The sequence below is a fragment of the Gallinula chloropus genome (genome assembly GCF_964237585.1).
Source record: "Gallinula chloropus genome assembly, chromosome: 1".
In the NCBI taxonomy this organism is placed as follows: domain Eukaryota; kingdom Metazoa; phylum Chordata; class Aves; order Gruiformes; family Rallidae; genus Gallinula; species Gallinula chloropus.
Window position 1 is genome coordinate 122,873,384 of NC_140085.1, and position 24,117 is coordinate 122,897,500.

The 24,117-nt window shown below is 42.3% G+C and overlaps 1 protein-coding gene across 1 annotated transcript in view; it reads right to left on the reverse strand.

Moving 5' to 3' along the window:
• Positions 1-20,275, reverse strand: part of SYTL5 (synaptotagmin like 5) — a gene marked incomplete at both ends in the record, with an annotated part of 63,298 nt that extends 43,023 nt beyond the window's left edge. The window contains 2 exons of the mRNA XM_084264530.1: positions 4,198-4,413; positions 20,157-20,275. Of these exons, the coding sequence (XP_084120656.1) occupies positions 4,198-4,413; positions 20,157-20,275 (335 nt within the window). The remainder of the gene's footprint in view (positions 1-4,197; positions 4,414-20,156) is intronic.
• Between the last annotated feature and the right edge of the window lie 3,842 nt (positions 20,276-24,117).

The window sequence follows — 24,117 nt, forward strand, 5'->3', positions numbered from 1 at the left end:
GTCTACACAGATACCAAGATTAACCTAGACTCATTCATCAGGTTGCTAAAAGAAACGGTCAGGGGCTTTTGCAAAGCCACTACTGCAGTGAAACGATGCAATGGGAAGGACACAAACACTGTATGCAGACCAACTCTACAGAAAGAAAAGTTTTTTCCCCTCCTCCTGTCTTTTGCTTGCTATTCATACAGCATCACTGCCTCTTAACAGTGGATTCACATTTTCTTTTCCTAACCATCTGCCTTTTAATTTTGCCAAAGGCCCTATTCACATTAACTTCATCATCTCCTCCTTCAAATGTAATTTTAAGAAACATAAAAATTCTGATTTCCCCTGTGATTCTTTCTTAAGGGAGAGAAAAGCAAAACAGAAAAAATGAAATTATGCACAATGGTTTAACTGAAAAACCTCTCTCAAGCTTTCATCTTTATACTGCCCACACAGGATAATCTCTGTACTTCTAGCAGTGTAAGAGGCATTTTACAGATATTAGCTGTTGCTATAGCCCTGCAAAAACACTGCCTATGAGCAAAAAGAAAGGACAGAGATTTCAATTTAATAAAAGATACACAACACAGACTAAACCTTATCACATGCAAAGTTCAGCACTTTGCAAACAAATTACAAAGTGGTCTGTAACTTGGAGGCAGGCTTCAAGCTGGAACACTGCTTGGCATACAGAACAGCAGCACAGTCACAAGGAATAGGGGTGGTTTATGTTTTGAGAAATTACCTTATCTATCTTTGTATTGGGTTTTCATGGCATGTTTTGGTACTAGGGGGGGCTACAGGGGTGACTTTTGTGAGAAGCTGCAAGAAGCTTCCCCCCATATCCAACAAAGCAAATACTAGGTGGCTCCAAGACAAACATACAGCTGGCCAAGACTGAGCCCATCAACCCCATTAGTAGTGCCTCTGGGAGAACACATTTAAGAAGGTGAAAAAACCAAAGCCACCAAGAGCAATTTCAGCCAGAGAGAGGAGAGGAACAGCTCTGCAGACCCTAAGGTCAGTGAAGGAGGAGCAGGAGGTGCTTCAGGTGCCAGAGCAGAGATTCCCTTGAACTCCATAGAGGAGCCCATGGTGAGGCAGGCGGTCCCCTGCAGCCCACTGACCCTGATTGGTGGAGCAGATAGCCACCTGCAGTCCATGGAGGACTCCAGGCTGGAGCAGGCAGATATGCACAAAGGAGGCTGGCACCCCATGAGAAGCCAGAGCTAGAACAAGCTCCTGGCAGGACCCGCGGTGAGATGGACCCCATGCTGGAGCAGGTTTGCTGGCAGGACCTGTGACCCTGTGGGAGACTGATGTTGTAGCAGTCTGGTCCTGAAGGTCTGCACCCCATGGAAGGGACCCACACTGGAGCAGGAGAAGAGTGTGAGGAGTCCTCCCCCTCAGGAGGAAGGAGCAGCAGAGAATGCATGATGAACTGACCCCAACCCCTATTCTCCATCCCCTGTGCTCCTATAAATCAAGAATAAAGTTGAGCCCAGGAAGAAAAGAGGGGTGGGGAGAAGGTGTTCTAAGATTTAAATTTAATTTTCATTACTGTACTCTGATTTGAATGTTAACCAATTAAATTAACTTTCCCAAGTTGAGTCTGTTTTGCCCCAACAGTAAGTGCTGAATGATCTCTCCCTGTTCTTATCTCAACCCAGGAGCCTCTTGTATCTTCTCTCCCCCACCCAGCAGAGGGGGGAGTGACAGAGCAGCTTTGATGGGCAACTGGCTCCCAGCCAGGGTCAACCCACCACAGGATTTCATTCCCAGAATAGGACCATCTCTGATGATGTCATCATTCCTGATACAGGTTTATCCAACATGTTTTTAAAACAAGATTCTGCCACCTCTCCAAGTTGTATCAGCACTCATACCACCTAAGCACTGCAATTTAAGTGCCACATCCATTTTCTTATCCAGTGTGTGTATGTAGAACAGGCTGTATGCCTTCTTAATATGGACATCTGCAGCCTTCTCTTGCCTGAGTCAAACATTTCCAACTCTCCATTACTCTGGGCATTCTGCGCGCTACGCTCGTGATCATGACTTCCTACTGAACTTTCTCCTGTTGGCCAACATGAAGTACACTACAGAAAACTGGGCAGAGCACATAAAGCCAGAATGTGTTATGTATTTTACAGAGCGTAATTCTGCTTGTACATCTTTGTGTGATGCTGGACCTTTCTACAGTGGAAAATGCTGTTAATTCACGTTCAGCTTTCCATTCAGTACAATGCCCAGACCCTTCCCTAAGGAACAGCTGCATTAGCTGTTTTTATCCTCATTCTGTTTCTGCAGCTGCTTTTTTGCCCAAATATAGTACTTCCACGTGAATTCCAAACACTTTTGTAATTGTAAGCATCACTATGAATCCTGATCCTGCCCTTCAACATGTCTGCAGCACCTCTCAGTTTTGTCACCCACAGGTGTAACTGGCAAACTCACATGCTGCATCCAAGCCCTTAACTAAAACACTTAACTGTAAAAGCCAGAAAATATTCTTCTCTGCATCACTGCTTTTTTTTTTTTTTTCCTTTTTTTTTAACTCAGAGTAGTTCTGGACATCTCAAAAGAAGAAGAGAGCTTTATAATTTTCCAGGCAGGTCTGAAATCACACTAACAGAATTTACTCCAGGGCACAGCTCCCCTTGTTTATCATCATCTTATAATGGCACGAGAAAAAGTGTCAAAAGGTTCACTTAAGTCAAGTTATAAGACATAAACAGATCCTCCTCTATTCACAAGGTCTGTCACCCTATCAAAGGAGGAAATTAAATTGGTTTTGACATTATTTGTTCTTGAGCCAGCTCTTACTCATCATCCTGTCATCCTCTCTTGACTTTCAACCAGCACAGCAATCACTTGTTTCGGTATTTTTAGAGAAATTAAAGGTAACTTGACAGGGTCAACAAATCTCTTGTTCTTTCTTTCTTCATTTTTAAAGAGTAGTATTGTGTTTGCTGTTCTCCACTCTGACATCTCACCTGCACCACATAGTTTCTGAAAGGCACAGCACTTAGATCACCTCCAGGAACTGGTGGAAGTGATGTACAAGGATTTCAGCCAGGCCTCTACTGATCTAAAATAATTTCACAAAGTCAGGCTTTTGAACTTGTTTCATCTTAAGAAGTGAAACAACGTCCTCTGGACATGTCCCACTAGCTGCAGAGAAGCTTAAGGCATCTAGCAAAGAGCAGATGTTAACCTCCCAAAGCTTAAGTTAGATTACTAAATACTAAACTCCACGTCCCACTGTCTTAGTTTTTCGTTAGCTGCCCAGGGAGCCGAACTCTGACCTAACCGGCAACTCGGGTTCCCTCTCGGATACAGTTTACAAAAATCCTTCTCTTCCTGATCTTGTTTGTTTGATGGTCTGGGAAAAAAAAAAAAAAAAAAAAAGCCCTCTGAAATTACTCTGATTCTTTCCCCCTTTAACATGATTGTTTCCTCATGTCTTTTTCTTACACAATCCAGCTCTTACATCAGGATGCATAACTGAGTGCTGTTGCCTAACACAATTCTCCTTTCCTTCATGGTTATCTTACTGAGTCAAGCCACAAAATCCCATATTAACAATACCAATCATGAGAGTTATTCTTCCAAGTATACAGCAAGTAAATATCTTTGAACATGTAACATCCCTTCTTGCTTATTCACTTGATATTCTGCGCTAGAATACTGATTCTCTGCTGTTCAGCACTGTGATCGCTACCCACCTCCTCCATTCCCCATGCTCAATATTCCAGCTGAGAGAAATGTGATATCCCCCTTTTGTTTTACCTCCCACCATAGCACAATTTGCTTTTGAACGCTCGGTGATTGAGACATTCTAGCTACAGCCCTCGCTCTTTCTGCAGAGATATTCAGTTATGATAAACACAGAAAAAAAAACCCAAGGACAGAAACACAAATTGGAGTGCTCAGACTCACAGTTTTGACATCTCTTTCCTTACAAATCTACCTACTGCATTACTTAGAACATACAGACCTGGCTTGTTCTTAATTCTGTTTCGTTAACTTCTATTTACTCGATTCTTACATTTAGGTCTCCATAACCTGAATATACTGTCACTCGCTGGTAACTGAACTTCTGTCGTTTTCAGAGTACTTGTCACCAGTATCTTAGTATCTGTGATGCACAGGATTGCTTACACAGCACTATCCTCTACACACATCCACGAAGGCTGCTCAACTTACGCGATCTTGGCGCACACCGAGCACTTCCACTGCCCACCGGCTCCCGCGACGCGGCAGCTGCTGCAGACCCGCAGCTTGCAGCTCTGGCACAGGTCTCCTCTGTCAAAGATTAAGCCCAGGCTCTTCTGACAGCGAATACAGACCCTGCTGTTGTCCTGCTGGCAGTGAAGGTTTCCACCTTTCCTTCTCACTTCCAGAAGCTCGTTTTTCAGCTTCCTACAAGTAAGAAAATGAAGTCTTGTAATTTGGAGGGACGGCTCAATGATTTGTAAGAACTTTTTAACAGATTAAGACTCAGAGAGAAAAACTACCAGACACAAGTAAAAGCAATACAAGTGATTTTTTTTATATATATATTTTTTCTGCAATTTCTGACAAAGAAAAATAAATCTATCCTCCCCCTCTCAGACATGCAGTCAAGAGGAAAATTTGGTGATAGATCAGTATAAGCAACCACAGAGAGCTGAGCGGTTCTGGACAATTGGTAACCCATCTTTGCTTGTCTCTCATCAATAATTCAAGTCGTGCTGAGGCCAGGCTGACAGCAGCTAAAAACTGGGACTATCCTGTACATCTATAGAAAAAGAGGAAAACCTTTCCTGTAATTAGTGTGGAATTAATACTATGGCAATGTAGAGTTAGCTAGGAATGCATATGCAGTTCTGCACTGGCTATTGAAAGCCTAAAAATATCTCCAACCATCCAAATAGATAGTGGTGTTATTCTGTAATACCACAATTAAAAGAGAAAAAAAGAAAAAAAAGAGGAGCACATTAGCTTCAATATTGTGACTTGCAGATTACCGGTTCTGCCACCAATTCTGCAGGATAAAAGACCTAATTTTGGTGCGCAGGCTGCAATTTCAATAGTGCACAAGTTGGGTCCTTAACAAGAAAATAACTGTGAGCTGTACTGACTATATCACCAGCTGCAAAAACAATTAATTTGAAGAGAAAGTCAGGAAGGATGACAGGAGAGGCAGTTTTCTGTGCCTATCCTCCCAGACTAGGGACTCAACAGGACCCCATCATAGCCCAAACCTCTCACTAGTATCTCCTTGTATCTTGATTCCTGACTTTATTCCAGAGTTTTTCCTCCCATGTCACAGCCTCTAGCTCTCACCCCTCCCACCCCAACACACAGAAACCTTTAGGTTGGAAGGAATATGATCGGTCACCTCATCTAAACTCACAGCCAAGGCAGGGCCAACAATCTTCAGCTCCTCCACCCTTTCAAACCCTTCCTGCACTCCAGTCTATCCCAGAATACGTCCTCTCCCAGAGCTCCACTCAGTAGCTGCTAAGTTCTTTCAGTTTTACATGCTTGAGTGATGCTGTGTCCCATTCCCTCATCCTTGCCCACAATCTTTCATGCCTTGCCATCAGCCAAGAGTCCCTCTACCATAAAGAAGTCCCTCTACCCAGCTCACTTCAATCACAGTCTCAGCATACATATAGATGCCCCTACTCCCTACTACTAGAATGCTCTCAACCACATCATTTTAGAAGAGATACCACATCTATCCACCTGAATAACAAATACACTTTTTAGTGCTTGTGAAGATATGCTCTGAAGGATGCTGCACTCTGCAGAGAGTTCCTGCTGGAGCAGGCTCCTAGCTAGAACCACATCCCGTGGGAGACCCACGCAGGAGCAGCCTGGTCCTGAAGGACTACACCCCAGTGGACAGGACCTATGATAGAACAGAACCTATGCACCTCCTGAACAGGGGAGGAGATAGAAGAGTCAAGAGCAAAGGAGAGAAGTTGAGCCTGGGACGGAGGGTGTTGAAGGGAAGATGGTTTCAGTTTTACCCTTGTTTCTCTGTACTGTAATTTTATTTTTTCTTAATTGCCAGAAAGGAAATTATTTTTCCCCAAGTCAAGTCTGGTTTTCTTCTAGGTAAGCAATCTACCTATCATCTCAATCCATGAGTTTTTTCATCTTATGTTCTCCCCATCCTGGTCAGGGAGCAAGAAAGTGACTTGGTGCCAAGCCAAGCCAGTCAAGGTGAAGCCACCAGAAACTCCTTTCCCTCTTTCTGTCTGCTTGCTGAACTTCCTTCAGCAGCAAAACCAGCTTTCTAGTACTAGGGAGACAACTTAGTCTCTGGAGAAAAAAAAGGAGGGCAAATAAGCCTTAAACACTCTGAGCACAAGATAACCTCTCACTGTTTACCTGCCTCTTTACCAGAGTTTCATCTGGTCACCACTTGACAATAAAAGCACCTCAGGCATTTGAAAATCTGGAATTTTTGAATCCCCTCAAAATCCTATCCCCTCGGAGTCAGATGACTGATTCAACACTTAAATGACACTCAACATTAGAAAAAAAACCCAACAAAAAACCCAACCCCCCCACTTATTTGGTTCCTTGTGTACATTCAAGCTTCTCTTTGCAACTGCAAAGGACAGGTTTTCCTCCTCCCTCCACTCATTCACAATGAAACCTAAGAGAACTCAGATGCTGTGGGCTAAGAAAGACACGACAAAGTCTGAGGGCTTCTGACAGTGTAACAGAAGTCGGTAACACCAAGACATTCTTATTTCAGCTGGAGCACAGAAATCATCTTCACTGAGCTAGACGAGATTCCTATGAACACAGAGCATTGGTTATCCAGTCAGCAGGAAGAAATTACAAGCAGAAGAATTCAAGATAAGGAACTGAATGTTGCAGGTCCTTCTAGATTCACTGAAATAAAAGAGAGGGGAAACACTCATGTGGCACAAAAATCAGAGAAGTGCAGCCAAATAAATACACCTGAGCTCACTCACTTCATTTCTCCAATAAACATTCCTTCTCATTATAAAGCCATATCTTTTTCAATAAAATCACTGGTTCTAAATAAGAATGTGTTTAACTCATCGATACAGAAAAGTCCTAGGGCAAATCACATTAGCAGATGAAGAGTGTCTGCAACAAGAAAGTTTATAATGTCATGACCACCTAAGGTCTTTGGAATTTTTTTCTATAATTAAATGCACCCACTGCTAAATGCTTCATTCTAAAACCAGCATTCAACAAAACATTAATAATTAAGGTCGTATTTTAAAATACATGGATAAAAAGAACTGCTAGAACTTGTCAAACTGCTTGAAACCCAAGCCTTCCCTGCACAGGCTTTGTCTTTCCAATGCTGAAGTTCCCAGCACAAAAATCAAAACTAAGGGTTGGAAAGGATCTCTTGAGACCAATCTAGTACAAACATCCCACTAAAAGCACATTAGGCTGTACCAGGTTGCCCTGGATTGTTCCAACTGTTTCCAAGTACGGAAATTCGACAGCCTCTCTGGGCAGGCTTGTCCAGTGTTCAACCAGCCTCACAATTATTTTTTTTCCTGTTCAGATGCAATTTCCTGTACTCAAGTTTGTGCTCACTGACTCTAATTCACTTTCTGGATGGCACTCAGAAGAGCCTGACTCTTCTTTAACACCCATCAGGCATTTATACACATCGATAAGATCTCCCTGAGCCGTCTCTTGCAGTCCCAGCTCTGAGTCTCTCTGATAAGAAACACATGCAAATCCCTTAGCCAGCTTTGTCTCTGTTCACTGCACTTGCTCCAGCATGCCACAGAATTACAGAAGGGTTGAGACTGAAGGGACCTCTGGAGGTCTTCTGGTCCAAGCCTCCCACTCAAGCGGGGTCACCAAAAGCCAATTACCCAGGACCACACCCAGAAAGCTTTTGATTATCTCCAAGGATGGAGACTCCAAAAATTTCTGGGGCAACTTATGCCAGCACTCAGTCACCCTCAGAGTGAAAAAGTGTTTCCTCATGTTCATATGAAACCTCCTGTGTTTCAGTCCTGTCACTGGGCGCCGCAGAGAAAAGCCTGTCTCCATCCTCTTTGCACTCTCCCTTCGGGTATTTCTACACACCAAGACCACCCCTGAGCCTTCTCTTCTCCAGGCCAAGCAGTCTAAACTCTCCTAGCCTTTCCTCATATGACAGTTGCTCCAGTCACTTAGTCATCTTCACGGCCCTTCACTCAACTCTCTCCAGAATACCCATCCCTCTTACACAAAAAGCCTTGCAAAAGCTTATCTATGAGTATCTTATAGGAGACTTCTCTTAAGTTTGAGCAGGCAATACTCACTGCCCTCCCTTCATCTACCAAGGCCAGTCATTTAATCACAGAGGTTTACTGAATTGGTCAAGCATAACTTCCCCTTGCTGAAGCTATGCTGATGCTGACTTTTCCTCATGATTTTCTTATCCTTAATGTGCCTGGAAATGGTGCCCAGGATTATCTGCTCCATCACTTTCCCAGGGATCAAGGTGAGGCTCCCCATGTCTCTCTTGTACTGGGGAGTCCAGGACTGGATACAGGACTCCAGAAGTGTCTCACCAGGGCCCAGGAAAGGGGAAGAATCGCCTCCCTTGACCTGTTGGTGACAACAATCCACCTAATGCATCCCACGATGCTCTTGGTGGTCTTTGCCACAAAAGCACACTGCAGACTCATAGCTTGTGTCCACCAGGACCCACAGGATCTCACCTGCCAAGCTGCATTCCAGGCAGTCAGTGCCCAGCCTGTACCATGCATAGGGTCATTCTTCCCCAGGGTTGTGACTTGATGTTTTCCTTTGCTTAGCTCCCTGAGATTCCCATCAGTCCTATTCTCCAGCCTATCAAGCTCTCTCCAAATGTCAGCACACTCATGTGGGTCTACCAACAACTCCTCCCAGTTTTGGATCACCTGCAGGCTTCCTGAAGATGCACTCTGTCCCATCATCTAAGTCATTGATGAGGATCATAAACAATATTGGCCACAGTATTGACCCCTAGGGTACCATGCTGATGGCTGTCCTCCAGCTAGACTTTGTCAATAATCATAACCTCTCATCCCAGAAGCTCAGCCAGTTCATCCTGCCTCTCTATGTAGTCCATACTTCATTTCTGGTAACATCTTTATTGACAAACTGATGGTATCAAAAGCCTTGCTAAAGTCAAAATAGAAAACATCCACTGCTCTCCCTTCTTCAGTCATTTCATTGCAAGTTATCAGGTTGGTCAAGCATGACTCTCCCTTGGTGGATCCATGCTGACTTTTCTTTTGTATCTTCTTGCCCTTCATCTGCCTGGAAGTCCTTTCCAGGATCAGTGGCTCCATCACTTTCCCAGGGACTGAGGTGAAGCTGACCAACCTGCAGTTCTGTGGGTTTTCCTTCTTAGCCTTTTTGAAGGTAGGAATTACATTTGCTTTCCTCCAGTCCTCGGGCACCTTTCCCAACCACCATGATAATTCAAAGATTACAAAGAGTAGCCTTACAACTACATCAGCCAATTCCCTCAGCACTCATACGTCCATCCCATCACGGCTCATGGTATAGTCCAGTCTGTTTAAATATGCCCTAACCAGATTCTTCTCCACTGAGGGCAAATTTATTTTGACCTGTACTTTCCTGATGATCTCAGGGGGCTGGGATTCCTGAAAACTTGTCTTACCAGTAAAGACTGAGGCAAAGAAACCACTGTACACCTTGTCCTTTTCCACAGGACTTCCGTTCCATTCAGCAGCATGTCCACACTTTTCCTAGCCTTCCTTTTCCACTGGTGTACTTGTAAAACATTTCTCATTACTCTTCACTTCCCTTGCTAGATTTAACTTCAGGTGGATTTCAGCTTTCCTAATCCTGTGCTCACGTGCTCAGACTCCCAGGTCGTCCCTACTTCTACCTCCTGTGTGCTTCCTTTTTGTATCTATGTTTTGTCAGGAGCTCCTTCTTCATCCATGCCTCCTGCTGCTTTACTTGCTTTCCTGTTTGTCATGATGGGCCATTCTTGACCTTGGAAGAGGTGATCCTTCAAAATAAACCAGGGCTGGGTTCCACCCAACCTCCTTTCCTCCTCACCACCCCCCCAAAAAACAACACCCAGCCCAACAAAGCAACATCCCAAACAAAAAACAAAGCAAAAACAAACAAACAAAACCAAAAATACACTGAAACAAAAAGACCCCACCCTAACCACCAGCCCTCTTGGAGAGTTCTCCTGGATCTGTCTTCTTCCCAGTAGAGTCTCCCATGAGACTCTTCCCAGCAAGTCCCTGGAACAACCCTAAATCTGTTCTTCTAAAGTCTAGAGTTATGATCCTTTCTGCCTTCTTCACTCGGAATCTTGAACTCCACTGATGGTGACTGCAGCAACGCTCTCCCAACCTTCCTGTGTCAGACCTGTTCTTCCTTCTTAGCTTAGTACTGGCCTCCTTCCACCCCAATTTTGTGATTACAAAGTTCACCTCAACTCACCTAATTCGGTCCACAACCTGGATCACCATTTCTTTACTGGATTACTGATGATTCTCTCTCTGTGTCTCATCTTTTTTCATGGTCTCACAGCTGAAACTGTGAGTTTTTAGACAATGTAACTGCCAGTCAATATTCAGCTGAGGTAGGCTTTGTATCTTCAATTTTACTCGGTTTTGAGAAGATTTGGTAAACCACATACCACAGAACTAAAGGGGGACATAGAATTCAGTTCCAGTTTCTTTTGGAGCTTGAACATCTCTTTGCAAAACAGCAACCTGAACCTTGTCCAAGAGTCAGGATAAGTCAGAAGAGGAATATTGTTAATCCTCAAAAGGGTTAAAATACCAAGCACTAACAAAGGCTCATTTTTTCATACCAGACTTATTGTCAGCAGCTTATTTTTACTTTAAAAAAACCAACCAAACAAAAGAAATCAAACATAAAACCCACATTGTGACCCACTGCATTTCAGGAACTCCACAGGCAGCATGATGCCATCTTTTTGGTAACTATCAGCGTGTCCTACAGACTGCATCCAGGTGTCTAATGTTGAAACAAAACCTTCATTGAACTCCTTCCATTCCAGCCGTCTCCCTCCCTCCTCCCTACAACTTTCAGGCCCTTTTGTGCTTAATTAGAAGCATCATGTGGCACGAAGCCCATATTTTAAATTCTTCAAACTTAAAATAAGGAACTCTTATCAACCCAAACCCAACAAACAGTGCCTTTTTAAACAAAAGCTTGCTTGATGATCAACATGTTGAAAAACTTATCAATAATATTTTGACATTAAATAGGTATTATTCCTACTATTCAGTAGTGATGATTGCAACAGTGTTTTCCACTGCTTATGTGATTTTTAAAAAAAGTCTTGAATTCCTACCAGATGATAGTTAATCTGCCAACAACGTGAATCCTGAAGTGTTTGTTTCCTTGTGTTTTAATACAGAGCAGCTTTTGAGGACTTTCAGGGATCTGAGATAAAATAAACCCACAGCTTCTTCACTGACTTAGACAAGTAAAACAGAAAAATCAAAAAAGCAAGTAAACAATGTATGGGCAGGTATACTGGATAGAAACCTTCTTTAGGGACTCCCTATACTATCTGTTGAATTGAAATACTGATTGACTGTAACAAATATGCTCAGGTCTGAAGAAAATAAAGAGTGAAATTTCTAAAAGGCCAGAAAGAGTAGGAGGAGACCGGTGAGTCATCTGAAAAAAAAATCCATCATCATAACAGCCTCTAAACAATGCCAGCCTCACTGCACTAGTGACATGATGCATCCCTCCCAGGAGAGCCCCGCGGGTTGGGATAAGGGCTGTTCACAAGAAATCATAGGGGTTGGAAGAGCCCACCCAATGCCCGGCCACACTGGGGCTGCCCCAGAGCCTCTCGTTACCAGCCCCTCTTACGGGGGAGTGATATCTGGTGGTGTGGAAACAGCCCGGGCTGACTCAGCTCCCCTGGGCTGGCTGCCTGGGGAAGGTAACTCTGGCCTGGCCGGTACCAGGACACACTGACTGACTGACTCCTCCCTACGCTCCCAGGAGATGGGAAGGACAATTGCACGACAAAGGTAAAACTTGTGGGCTAGGGTAAGGGCGGTTTGCTAGGTCAAAGGAAGAGGGGAAAATAACAGCAGCAATACTTGTAAAAGGATATACAAGGTGAGTGATACACAATGTAATTTATTCACCACCTGGAATCATAGAATGCTTCAGATTGGAAGGGATCTCAAACATCATTTAGTTCCAACTGCCCGCCACAGGCAGGGAACCCTTCACTAGGATCAGGTGGCCCAGACCCAATCATAGAAGGGCAAGGGTTGGAAGGGACCCCAATGTCCAGCCTGTCCCAAGCAGCAATTCCTCCTCACCAACCAGTTCCCCCCTTATATGCAGAGCATGACATCATATGTTATGGAATGTCCCATTGGCTACTTTGGGTCAGTTGTCCTGACCATGTACCCATCCCAGCCAAAAAACCAGGAAATTATCTACCCTTTATTCTATACCACCTACATCATGTGCAGATCCTACACTTTCCAATTTATCAACACCATTTTTCCTGCCATTTTTTTTATACATATACACAGACACAATTCCCTTAGTCTGTAGACCACCCCTCTGAAATACCCACTGAGTTCATGTAGGCCACAACTTTGGGCTCCATCTGTCATAACAGTCTCTCGGGGCAGGGGAGATGGTGTGTGCTGTTGGATTGTCGCATGCTGCATCCGGATACAGCTGGTGTATCTGGTGTGGCCCATGCTTGTGGCCTGCAGGTTGAAGACGCTGATTTAAAGGAAGTTGCTGGGTGTCAGTTGCTGAGTCCAGTTCTAGTTACATCATCAGTGCACTTTGCTTGGTTTCATCAAAGTTCATCCCTTATCAGTTTTTGGGTGATTCTGCCTGTAGTTCTGCCTCTTCCTCCTGTTCCCATGGTGGTCCTGGTTTAACATCATACCTTACTAAGCAAACTGATTTTTTTGGGTATAAGGGCAACTGGTATCAGCACAGGCTGGTTTTTCTGGTTCAGTTGCAGCACCTGTTACTGGGGTTGGAGCGGCCGCAGTGCCCGTCACTGTTTTCCCTCTCTCTCCCCTGAGGGCTCTGCTTAATATCAAGCAGTGTTTGGTGAACAAACAAAACACCATTGCAACCAGAGACTATTTAACTAACATAAAAAAGACATCAAATAAATTTGTTTTAACATGCTCTGGTCAGATCTGTCCTTATCTCAATGTTGGGTGCTAGAAAGGACTGTCGCGGTTTAGCCACAGCGGGCAGCTGAGCACCACACCACTGCTTGCTCAGTCCACACCCCCACCCCTGTGGGATGGGGTGGAGAATCAGAAGGGAAAAAAAAAGGGTAAAACTCCTGTGTTGGGATAAGTGCAGTTTAATGGGGTAGGAAAGGAAGAGGGAAATAATACCACTACCATTAATAGAAGAACATAAACAGCAGGTGATGCGCAGAATCACAGGGGTTGGAAGGACCTCTAGCAATCATCTAGTTCAACCCCCTCTGCTAAAGCAGGTGATGCAATTTCCTCACTATCCAGAACCCAGTGTCCAGCCCATCCCCTAGCAGCAACCCCTGCTCCCCAGCCATATTTCCCCCTTATGTACCAAGCATGACATCATATGGTATGAAATATCCCTTTGGCTAGTTTGGGTCATGCGTCTTGGCTGTGCCCCCTCCCAGCTTCTTGTGAAAGACAGGACAGCCATACTAACGTTTGTGCTCTCCTTAGAGTTAAAGGAACCTGATTAGCCATGCAGTTAGATATTTTTAATCTTAAGTATTGAATGAGAACTAATCTTCATCAATCCTCTCATAGTAATACAAAAGAGAAAATAAACTCATCAGACACCACTTTAATAAGCTGCTGGAGAAAAATCAATCCTATGATACACTGAAGTTTCTAAACAATCTGCTACATCCCTTTTAGAAGACAGGCAAAAGACAGTTGTTACTGCCAAGGACAGCAGATCATTTAGCCATTCCTCTAACTCCGAGTTTATAAGATCCCTCTACTGTCTGAGAAAATGTTAAGTGCATTGGAGAAGCATTCTGTTGCAACCAGTATTCCAGGTAACACAAAATGACTTAACTAAGCTGTTCTAAATGGGTCCTAAAAGGCCCTATCAAAGAAGGAAACAACAAAAAACCCAGCCAACACTGCATGAGAGAAATCCTAGATTAAATCCATCGAACAAATAAATATGAAAAACAGATGCCTTGAAAAGACAAAAAAAAAAAAAAAAAAAAAAATCATAGAATCATAGAACGATCAGGGCTGGAAGGGACCTTAAAGATCATCAAGTTCCAAACCTCCTGCCATGGGCAGAGACACCTCTCACTAGACCAGGTTGCTCAAGTCCCCATCCAACCCAGCCGTGAACACTTCCAGGGAGGGGGCATATACCACCTCCCTGGGCAACCTGTTCCAGTGTCTCACCACCCTCATAGTGAAGAATTTCTTCCTAATATACAGTCTAAATCTATCCCCTTCCAATTTAAAAGCATGGCCTGCTGGCCACACCTCTTTTGATGCAGCCCATCATAAGGTTGGCCTTCTGGGCTGCAGGCGTACACTGTCCGCTCGTGGCAAGTTTCTTGTCCCCTGGCACCCCCAAGTCCTCCTCTGCAGGGCTGCTCTCTATCACATCTGCAATTCCACAAAAGCCAATCCAAGGAGCAGCAAGCAGTCACAGTGCTTGACACAGCTGCCCACTGCCTGCAAGAGGCATAAAACAGGATCTAAAAGAGTCTGCTCTTCCCTGATGATACTAGAAGCCAGGAGGCAAAGACACATGTTCCCTGATAAATGCAGCCTCCAGAGATGGAATATTCCCAAACCCTTATAATCCTGCTATGAGAAACCTTAACAGATCCATTTCTTCTTAACAGTATGCTTTACCCTCGAGAACATTTATTCTCCTAATACAGAAAAGTAGCTATACAGGTGCAGGAAGGAGGCAAGACACTCACCACAAGCCATTCAGTTAAATGAATGCCATCATTTCCTCTGATATTGTAAGTATGATCCACTTGCTTTGAGTCAGGTAACTTGCTCGGGGTTTTGTTTTTATGTAGTAAGCAGATTTATTTTTTTTTTTAATTTCAGTAGGATTTTGGAAAAAAAAACGATTTTGAAAATAATTTTCTACCTCATCTCTTCTTCCTTTTTTGAAGAGCTGTCAAATGCAATTCCTCAGTTTGACTTTCCAATTTTCCTGCATCTTCCTTCTGCCCATTTAAAAAACCTTTTTCATCTTAAGATGTAGAACAGGAGAATCCAAGTATTCCTTTTTTATTTTACCATTCTAAATTTCCAGAGTTCAAAGAGTCATACAAAAAATTACAGTTAAAATTAAAAAACCCACAAAAACACTGTCCTCAAGTTACTATAATGAAAGACTCCAACAGGAAAAAAAAGCTTAAATGTATGAAATAGCTCCAGCCTTGCATGTGTTCTTCAGAAAGTTCTGTCTCCTGCACAAATGAGTTGACACCTCCTTCTGAAGCTGTGCAGCTGTTAATTTAGATACTTGAGAATTTTTCTGTGCAGGAACTGGTATCAACACACATCTGGAGGCTGAGGGAGAAGGCGAATTTCCTTGCCAGACTGATTCCCAGTACCTCCTCCAAATTCAACTCAATTCCCTCCACTGTCTGACACAGTATGTGGAAAGTAACAGTAAATACTACTAACAATTCACAAAAGGGTGGGCTATTAAGAGTTTTCCTTGGTATCTCCCTGCACTGTGAAATCTAGCCATTTGAGTACCTACAGTGTGTTTTAAGTTTTTATAAGCGCAGATCTTCACATTTTGTGTATGTAACAGATCTGTATGATAAAAACTGTTTTAAGAATATCAGAGTATGGAGGTATATGAGTGGCAACAAAAGGAAACAGGGAGAGGCAAAGAATGCATTTGCAAAGGAAAGAGAACTGGCATAATGACTGGCAGAGCAGAGTCCAGTGAAGAGAAGGAAAGGAAGCATGGGAACTGAAATGATATTGGATACTATAATGAAGACAAACTTCCAGAGATGAACCCTTTTTCTGAGGAAGTCCTTTCAAATAATAAAAAAAAGCATATTGCTTGTGGGTTTCTTGCTAGTCTTTCATTTAAAAAAAAAATTGAACCCAGAGGATGAGAAATAATCATCATCAGAATTTCTTTCACCAAGAAAGAGTATCTTCATTTGTGAAAAACACTGGAGAGCAAAACAGACATCTCTACCCTTAGAGTACTGGCAATAGTAATTACTTTTGATGGACAAGTCTGGTTCAAAGAACAGTGTGTTAAATTCACTTGTACAATGAGACAAGCTGCCAGACAGAAACTTCTAATTTCCCATACATGTAATGATGATCAATAAGCTTTAACATAAGGAACCTTTCCTTCAAATATTTATAGGCAGCTTTGCAATAACACAGACCATATACCACACTATATACTATCTTGCAATTATTTTGTCCAAATGTATACTCACTGATAAGTCAATTCCCATTCTAGTCACTATTTTTTCCCCTGAAGTACTTGCCCGAAGTTACCACATGGTGGTGGTATCCATGCTAACCTTTTTTTCTTTACTGTAATGTAGTTAAAACTCTAAATTGCTTCTGTGGATCTCTTTGGACTGATAAGGAGGATGCCATTTTAGTTAACAGAAAAGTAGGAATGCCAACTTTCCTTGTCAGTACAGCTCTGGGGCTGGTGGAATTCTCACAGAACTTCTGGCAATCTAAACGCTGAGGGAATGATCGAAGTAATAACCCAATAAAACCTTATCCTTGGAAGAAACTGGCATGTTCCTTCTTTGTCTCCTCAGTTGAGCAACCATACTGGTATCTCCCCTTCTAAAAGCCTGGTATTCACAGCTTTGCTTTATAAAGAATTAAAAGTACATTTGTAATTTAAACGTTGTCAAGGAAAATCATCAAAGTGAGAAAGGAATGTACATTAGAAGTGAGCATGTCATCTGTCTTTGCTCTGCAGCAGCATAACAACATTGAGAGGAAGAGCTCAAATGCAAAATGCTGCGACCATCAGATCCAGTTCCCTGCGTAACACCACAGCTGGGGAGGATGCAATGGGGCTGCTGTTGGAACCAAAATGAACCACCAGCACTTAGGTGAAACACCCCTAGTTCATGATAAACCCCCTTTCAGCAAATACACACTTTTGATTAATACTGATTTCATGACTTGGGACACCACACATTAAATGTGATAGGGGTTTTCATAAAGAGGGTCTTGAAAGAAAAAAAAAAAAGATCTATTTTAAGATAGAAAAAGAATGAGGAAATAAGGAAAAAAGGTATGTTTCAGTCCAAAACATTCAGATCAGAATGTCTTCGCTGACATTACTGGGAGAAACTTACATCCAGATAACTCACATGCTAAAAAACCCCTCTACTTTTTCACCCTCAGTATGGTCAAGTTCACTATTTTAGCTATTTTAACTCTATGCAATTTAATCGTTTCACCCAAATAATTCCAGTATTTAAAACCAAACATGATGGTCATTTGACTGATGTCTAAATCATTGCAGAGCAACATTAATAACACTGTAGGCTATCGGCACAAGTACTAACAGCTTTAAATCAATATTCAAAGAAAATTTCCAGTCACATGAGATACATGCTTACAGTTAAGAACAAATACCTTGATACTTATGAAGCAGGTTGCATGTTTGTATTATCCAAAGCAAACCACAGAAGGCGTACTTGCTGCCTTCTGTGTTTCTCTTGCACACAGGTAAAATATTAGTACATCAAAGAAAAATACAAGAACAGCCACAAGTATGAGCAGTGATAGTGAAAATAGCTCAACAATTTCATTATCAGGACATCTTCCTACACTATCGCTTTCATGTTGGATAGAAAAACTCTTTCAAGTTATGATGGCTTGTGAAAACTAAAAAGAACAGAAAAAACAATTACCAAGATAAATTCAGAGAGAGTGGAACAGACTAATAAAAAAAAAAAATCTTCCATAGAATGTACAAGTAAGCATCTTGCCAGAATGAAAAATGCCTTGAAAATAAATACAAAGGGACTTGTTCTTCTGCAAAGTACTTCAATAAAATATGTAACAGATTGCACCAAATGGAATTCCAAAGACAACAAATGTTCCTCTGAAGTATACTGATAAGCCATAATTAAAGATATCCTTGCCAAGCTGTACTCAAAAAAAAAATTATTAAGTCTCATAGGAAGCAGTTACACACCCAGTTCTTTCTAACTTGTATATCTTTTAAGCCTTTTACAGGCTAGGTTCCACCATTATCAGGCACAGTATGGTCTAGTGACACTTCTCCAAATATCCTCAATTTGAAACCAACTGGTTCATATACAGGTGCTAGAAGTATCTAAGCCTATCACACTGCATCACATAGTCATTCTAATTAGCATTGCATTTCAGAGTAACTTCATTTTAATCCTTTTCTTAGGGTGGTCTTTCCATCTGTACCAAAACATGGATTAGCCAATACCTCTGGTTGCTTTACTAAACTTCATCCTCCAGAGATGCCTTAGGTTCTCAAACTAAGTTAGTTTGGCAGAGTGACTGAATTCCAGAAGTGCGAATGAAAGCGCAGAAAATTAGGAGGTTTAAGACAACATATTAAAAAAACAAACAACAAAACCTTCACAAAACAATGGGAGTAGAAAAGAAAGCTTTCTGGGAGCTTGGGAAGCTAGCAATCCAATACACTGCTGAACTTCAGCCTTTGCTGTTGACTATTGTCATTTCCAAGGCCACCACCTTAGAAAACTGAAATACTTACTTTAAATACTTATCCTATTACAAAACAGAGCACAGGAACAAACAGTGCTCCATCTGTTTTCTTGTGTTCTGTTTTCTTCTGCATCTGACAAATCGTGAAGGAGATTAAATGATTAATTTGCCCATACCACCACATAAAGAAACACCTTGCCTTCCAGCCTTGCGGTGGAAGCAGCAATCAGTTTTAGCCCATTCCATTTAGATGAACCACTACATTTCCCCAGTTAATTGGGCTATGCACCAACACAGGCATTGCTCTTGGACTCAATTCCATCAAGGTAGAAAGACTACCAAACCCAGTGGCTAACACTGCACGCATTTCCAAGTAATACTTCCATAAAAAGGAAGCCTCAGCAGGTGCTGAACACACAGCTCTGCAATGCACAGTGTCTAAAACTCTTTTTAGCAAATCAAAGGGAAGAACCACACAGGCTGGTTTTTGAGTACATGGACAGGAACCAGCAGAGGCTGGAAATCTTCCCTTTGTCATCCCTTACACCCAACAGCCCCACCAACACCAAGCACTGCATGATTATATCCACACTAAGCCTGTTTAGCAGAACCAGCACTGCATAAGCGTTAGAGGAGCGGTGGGGAGAAGCAAGAGAAAGCAGTAACAGCATTCTAGAAAAGCATATGAACCTTTCAGAACTCGTACTTCACTGCACTAACTGAATCAGAGCCATCTGAAATAGCCGACTCTCAGCCTGCTTGCTTTCACACATCGTTGTCTGAACTTTGATTTTTACCTTTTTTCCTCAGAAAAGAAGACACGGACTTGATTAATGCCCTGAGTCTCTACTTCTCCCATCAGTGACTTTTGAGATCCATACCCAGGATCTCCAGTTTTGTTTATTAATAAACCTTAGCCATTTGAAAAATGAAGCGTCCCTCCTTCTCCCTATTCTTTATGTACTCCAACAGAAAGGAATAGGTCACCCTCTTGTATTTATGCCATGTTGTACAGAGTCCTGTATGCAGACATGCATCTGCTTTCTCTTCCTGTAACACTTTCCAAACTTCCCGTTCTGCAGTCAGCTCTGGAAGCACAAAGCACACAGCTCCTCTCAGATGAAGGAGGTTCAAGAGCCTTACTAAAGCCTTCCATTCACTGGAGGTAAATTCACCCAAATGAGGAAAAATCCACACAATCTGAAATTTAAAAGCCACCGCTGTGTATTTTTGCACTTACTTTTCTTCCTCAAAGCAATGGGGACAATGTTGTTTACAGGGGGCCACGCTAGCAAGCAATTTTTAACATACATTGACTCATAATTAACTGTGCCATTTCCCAACAGTCATCTTCCTCATGAAGCATCTAGGAAATCTTCACTGGGTACCACAAAATTTTGACACTACAGACTATATTTTTAAGAACAATAATGAAAGGCTTACCTTATCCTTTTATCCTCAACTTTTTTCAGATACTCATCTCTCTTCAGTACTCCCAGTATTGTTTCCCTTTCATGTTCCAACAAAAATGACAAATTGATGATCTCCAAGTGCTTTGCCATCCTTCCTCACAGCCGCTCTTCCAATGACTGCTGTGCCAAATCGATTCTTCCAATGATTTACTTGTGCAAGTCCAACGGCACGCTTGTGTCAGACTCACAAGATCCACACAGTCAAGAGGTATTTTGAAAAAAGGCTTCTTTAAGTTAACCAGGTGTCAAGTCTGTATTGCTTTGCTGTCCAACTATGCGAGAAAGAAAGGTTTCTTCTTTGTCTCTTCCTCAAGAACACCAGTCATTTTCCTGGTGACTGAATGCCCCCGTGTCCCAGCCGATGCTCATGCACACGCTGCAGGCCTTCGGACTGTATTCCCAAGCAGCTACAGAATCAACCTCCTGGCATAACTGCAGTTTGGACCCACAGAACAGATGTGTGTGTTTATTTCAAACTACCTGAAAGTCAAAACAAACATGCTTAGGTGATTTTGACATTATCATCGTGGTCTGATTTCAGAAAAGCTTAAACTAGTAATGGTTTGAAAGCCACCACTGGACAGCTCGCATACTATCAGGGGCTAATTATGTGTCATATTTTCTGTGTGATTGTTTATTTGCTCATTAATATTTGATTATTATGATCCCACAAGGGTTCTGCAATTATTTTTCTACTACAATATATTTCAATGACTATATTCACCTTTTAATACTTCATTCTGATAGTAATAAGTACAGGGGGAGGAATGATTCTAGTCATGTCCCTGAGATTATGGGAAAAGTAAAAATTAACAAGTAGAAGGACTTCAGAAGACAGCATTATAGGTAAGACTCACCCCAAAACAAGTATATATACACCTGTGTCTCAAAGTCATCCGTAACTTCATAGTCAATTCAGAGAAATAGGAACCTTCAAGGAGCAATTTATCCACTTACTGCAGACACTAAATTTAGGGTGACATGTTCTAGAAATGCCCATTCCCTTCCAGCAACTACAGCAAGAATTTAAGAGCGTCTTAGTAGCATATAGTCACACAGATGTAAGAGAAATGTCACTTCCCCCTCTCTTTGGTCATTTCTAAACAGAAAACAACTTCCAAGCAAAACCAGAAGACACATCCTAGTCCATACTAGAGCTTTGAGTTTGACCCTATATAGAAGGGGTCACCAGAAAGCTACTTTGAAAACATCTAAAACTTCTAGCTAACTGGTTGGAACATCCAGCCTTCAGAGTCTCATAAGTAAAAAAACCTTTCACATCAAAACAAGGCATGGCCTCCAAGATACTTTTCCTTATAATAAGAAGTCTACTCCAAAAATGCAACCACATCATCATACATAAGTGTAATATAGGTGTACATAGATGAACACATGCTATAAGACAGATTTATTTTACATTACATACGCTGAAAGAACTGAAATAGCTTTTAAGAAATGTATGTTTTTTAAAGCATCCTTTGCTTCCCTAGCTTTGAACAATTTAGAAAAGTTTTGGTAAAGATAATTAGAAGAGAGAATTGAAGCAGTAGTGTTCATGGTCTAAGGCAACTATGGATAAGAGATAAGACATTCTTCCATTTCCTTCCTAACAACCACTGAAGAAACAAATGCTGTTGCCAATAGCATCAAATTAAATTCTTCTGTTGCATTTCATTAACTAATTCAGATAATGAATTCTGAAATACCCCATCCCCCCATTTATCTGACTATTCATTAGTAAAGGATACAAATGTCACAATTGAAGTTCAAAGATTTTTCCTTATATTAGTCTTAGACGAGCATGGGAATTTCTTCTGGTATTTTGTAAGCTCTTTTAATTGATAGGTAAATTTTTGTAATTAATGAAATATAGAGTATACCCAACTGGCATATAAGTACATACATCTATTTTTTTCTTTTTTCCTAAGAAAAAAGTAATATATAATCTTACTGCTTCTGCAATACAGATCAAACTATCAGTGCCACTCAAAAGATAATAAACAAACTGAAAGCACAACAAAAAGCCTATGTAAGGACAAAAATACAAGTCAGAATCACCAGGTATGAGCTTACTATAACCAAAAACCGGGAAACAAAGCAACTACTATAGGTAACAAGGTTTCTTGCAGAAAAACAGTGCAGCAACACATAAGCAGGCTAAAAAAACCACTCTACCCTGTAAGATGTATTCTGTTACAGAGGATTCAAGGAATAAAAAAACCCCACACTTCAAACCCCACACTTCAAACCCCACACACTGTTGCAGTGTTGTGAGGCTGTGCTGCTGAGATGGTTTCTCTAAGCAGCAGTTAGAGTTTTCTGCCAGCCTAAACTATAAAAAACGAGCAATTCAAGGCCAAAGTCATGGCCCGAGAGACAGTGGAGCACCTCTGAGAATCACATACAGGAGAAAACAACCTGGAAGCAGCTGCATTTTGCCACCGGAGAAGGGAGCGAGAAGATGTAACGAGCTGTGCAGACACCAAGGCCGGGAAAGGGCTGGGGAGGAGGCGGCCCAGGTGCCGGAGAGAAAGATGCCCCTGCAGCCCATGAAGAAACCCATGGAAAAGGCCGAGACCCCACCTGCAGCCTGTGGAGGGGCTCCACGCTGGATGGAACAGGTGGAGACACAGAGGAGGTGCTGTGACCCTACATTGGAACAAACCCCTGCCAGCACTTGCAGCCATGAGGAGAAACAGAGACACAGAGATGAGTGAGAGAGAGATTTACTGGAACAGGTTTGCTGGGGGAGGCTGGTGACCCCACAGAGGACTGGGACTGAGAGACATTGCAATCTATGACTGCCCGCCATAGCAGTGACCCACACCAGGGCAGCTGGTGAATAGATAAAGCCCTGGGGAAAGGATTCATGTTGGAGAAGTTCATGGAGGACTATCTCCTGTGGGTGAGAGCCCGTGGTGCAGCAGGGGGAGGGTGTGGAATGAATGCCCCCACCCAAACCCCCGGCCAAGAGGGAAACCAACCGAAGCCCCGATCTCCCAGTCCCTACCCCCCTGTGCTGTGAGCAGGGGGAAGAAGGGAGCAAAATCCTGACTAAAGCCTGCTAAGAAGGGAATGGTGGAGGGAAAGTGTTTTAAGATCTGGTTACATTTGTTTTAAGATCTGGTCACACTTACAAATCTGTTTTTTTCTTCACTGTTCTTTGTAGTTGTAGTGTAGTGTAATAAAGTAGAGCAGTTTCTCTCTTCACTTTGTGTTGAGTCTGTTTTGCCCACTTCGTTGATGACAGAGTGATCTCTCTTTATTTTGACTCCTGAGCCTCTTAATATATATATATATATATATATATTTTCTCCCTGGTCCAACTAAGGGGAGTAATAGACTGACTTTGGTGGAAGTCTGGCCTCCAGCCAGTGCAAAACCACCACACACATCTAGCCATATTTTCTAAGCTTTCTTCTTTGAACTCTGACGAGGTTAGCACTCCTATGACAATATCTGAAAGCCAAAAAAATTCCCTCTGGCTAAGCATATTGCATATCCTTGAATGTCCTGGAAGATTTTTTTCCCCTCGGTGTGGAGAGGCACATATAAAATCTAGAATTACTATGGTGACATGCTTTAATTGGTAATCCAGTTATTTCATTTGCCACCTGGAGCACAGGGTCAAAAATGTAGGCTCCAGAGAAGAACTAAGCACTGGTAAAGATGACGAGATCACAAACTGTCAGATTAGATGGTCTTAAAATTTGTGCCAGATGTAAATCGGCTGTAAGATCATGCCACAGACCAACAGGCAGCCACAGCAAGCTCAGGCAACGCTCAGGACTGGGTGGGGGAGAGCTTGGATTTAGGGGCCAGCACCAGAGTTGGTGGTAAAAGGTGTGAAGGCATGCAGAGTGGAAGCATGCAAGAAGAGGTCAGTGAAGAAGAGAATGGAAGAATTATTCTTACTGTGCATAGGCACAACG